Source organism: Leishmania martiniquensis, chromosome 25, assembly GCF_017916325.1.
Source record: "Leishmania martiniquensis isolate LSCM1 chromosome 25, whole genome shotgun sequence".
In the NCBI taxonomy this organism is placed as follows: domain Eukaryota; phylum Euglenozoa; class Kinetoplastea; order Trypanosomatida; family Trypanosomatidae; genus Leishmania; species Leishmania martiniquensis.
This window is the reverse complement of record NC_090160.1, coordinates 372,501-375,000: the sequence shown is the minus strand read 5'-3', so window position 1 is coordinate 375,000 and position 2,500 is coordinate 372,501. Positions and strand designations below refer to the sequence as shown.

Here is a 2,500-nt window from a genome sequence, read left to right as displayed (position 1 = left end):
CTGTGCGCACCTCAATCTCCTTGACGAGCGCGTCCGTCTCCTTGCGCTTGTTGCCCAGGAGCACCTCCTTCTCCTGCAGCTGCGTTCGCATCACCCGCACGTCCTCGGCGGCCTGGTGCAGCTTCTTGAGACCATTATTGATTTTCTTTGCCTCGTCGTTGAGCTCGCTGAACTTCTTTGTGTACACCTGCGTGTAGCTCTCGATGAAGCTGAGGTATGACTTGGGGGTGCTGTACACGGAGCGGCGGTAGCGGGCGAGGTATTCCTCGGAGCGCTCGAGCATAAGCAGATGAATCTCCGACATCAGCTCCACAAGCGCCTTCTTGTGCCGGTCCTCCGTCGCCATTTCGAAGTTCTGAATCGTGCGGGCAGAGACATCGAGCAGGGCCTGCTTCGGCCACGGGAAGAACCAGTTGATGATGCACGACGAGATCAACGCAGGGAACTTGCGCGCCCGAGTGCGGAAGCGGTCTCCGACGGGCGAGAAGCAGAGCACAAAGTGCAGCCGCTCCCGCACGCGGGCGATGAAGTACTTCCACAAAGACTCCGACATGTCCTCAAACTTCGCGTACGGGTCCTTCTTCATGATCGGGCGGATGTCGTTGATGGCCGAGTCGCGCTGGTCGCTGGCGAACAGACCAGCAATCTCACCGTTCGAGAGGAATGAGTTGATGTACTCAAGAAACACCTCCTGCTTGATGTCATTGTCGGTGAAGAGCATGGTGACAGGCTTCTTGGTGGCGGCGTTGATGTACTGCTCGCGAATAGCGTCGAAGAGCTGATTGACGCCGAAGCCCTTCGAGATCGTGAGCGTGGCGTAGTCGTGGCCATTCACGAAGGCGGCGAGGCGCGCCAGCGACTGCTTGCCGCTGCCGCCGACACCTACGAGCAGCAGGTTGCCGCGCGGCAGCGAAAGGCCGCGCGAGATACGGCACACGTTTTTCAGAGCCGCCTCGAAAAGGACAAGGTTCAGCTTCTTCACGCGGCCCGTGGGGGTCTCGTTGTGGGCCTGCATCGAGCTCATCAAGCGCTCCAGCACCGTCTCCATCGATGGCACCACCTCGTAAATGCGCGGCGCTGGCTCCACCTGCTCGCCCGTCTCAGGGTCAATGACGGGGTCGCGCATGAAGTTCGCCATGTACACCGGCTCCCGCACCATCTCCACCAGATCCTTGTGCGGCGTCGAGGATAAATGGTCGTGGATGCAGCTCTGGATGTTCTCGTCGAACCAGCGCTTGTCACTGACGCTGTTCAGCTTGTCGCTGAACACCCGCGCGCACTCGTGCTTCCACACGCGCAGCAGCGTCACGGCATCGATGATCGTCTCCCACGGCTTACTCTGCGCGCGCTTCTCCGGTCGGTCAGGGTCGGAGTGCATCCCAGCCAGCATGACACCTTGCGTGATGCGCGAGAGGTCGCGCAGGTTGAAGAAGTAATGGAACTTGTCAGGCGTCGGCAGCATGCGCTTGCCAATCGCCTCCCAGAAGCTGATAGACATCTTAGTCAGCATGCGCGCGATGTCCTGCACGCCCTGCACGTAGTTATCGTTGCAGAAACGACCTTCAAAGAGGGTGCCGAAGATCTGCTGGATGTTCGCCTCCTCTGGCAGCGGCATATTCAGCACGGTGAAGTGCCGCTTCAGTCGGTTGGGGATGTCATTCTTGCCGCCGGACGGGTGCGACATGGCTGCCATGTAAACTAGTCCCTTAAACTCGCGGCGCATGCCAGGCTTGCTAAGGTCGTACACCTGACTCATCTCCACCACCTGGCGCACGATTTCGTTCGTGATCTGGTCGCCCCATTCGTTGATCTCTGGCATGTTGATATCGTCGATGAAGACGGTGAGTCGCTCGCAGTTCTTCGGGCCGTAGTTCGAGCCCATCTTCTTCTCGGTCATGTCCTCTAGCGTGTTGTAAAAGTTCTGCGGCAGCGTCATGGAGGAGAAGTTCACCTTGCGGAAGTTGCTCTGCTCATCCTGCGCTTTGATACCGCCGAGGAACTGCTCCACCGTGACCGTTTTGGCTGTACCGCTCACACCGATGAAGAGCGTGGGGCGACTCTGCAGGAAGTTACACTTGGCGAGGTAATGCAGCCGCACCGAGTCCGCGGTCGGGATAAACAGCGAGGAGAAGTCAAGTCGGTCATCGCCCGGGTACCGCCACTGCTCGAGGTAGAGCGACCACGGCTCCCACTCGCCCGTCTTGCAATTCAGCGAGAAGTCGAAGATGAGACCCTCGGCCAGCGCGGGCAGCGCGGAGAATCTGCTGCGCACGAATTGGTCGAACTTCAATCTGTCCTGCAGCTCCAGCGTGCCGCCAAAGGACCAGGACATGGAGAACCAGAAGATCTTCTCCGCCAGCTGCTCCGATACCGCGGCGCCGTCGCCAATCTCCTCACCGAGGGCCACAGCGAGGTGGAATGCATTCTCGACAAGGTGGGCCACTGACGTGCGCATCACCACCGTGCACTCACGGCTGTAGAAGTCGGCGATTCTGTTCGT

The 2,500-nt window shown here is 59.4% G+C and overlaps 1 protein-coding gene across 1 annotated transcript in view; it reads right to left on the bottom strand.

Annotated features, from left to right (window-relative positions):
- The window catches only part of LSCM1_05300 (uncharacterized protein), a gene marked incomplete at both ends in the record, with an annotated part of 14,154 nt that overhangs the window by 4,283 nt on the left and 7,371 nt on the right, over window positions 1–2,500 (bottom strand). The window contains one exon of the mRNA XM_067322771.1: window positions 1–2,500. This exon is cut by the window's left edge and continues 4,283 nt beyond it; it is cut by the window's right edge and continues 7,371 nt beyond it. Within this exon, the coding sequence (XP_067178136.1) occupies window positions 1–2,500 (2,500 nt within the window).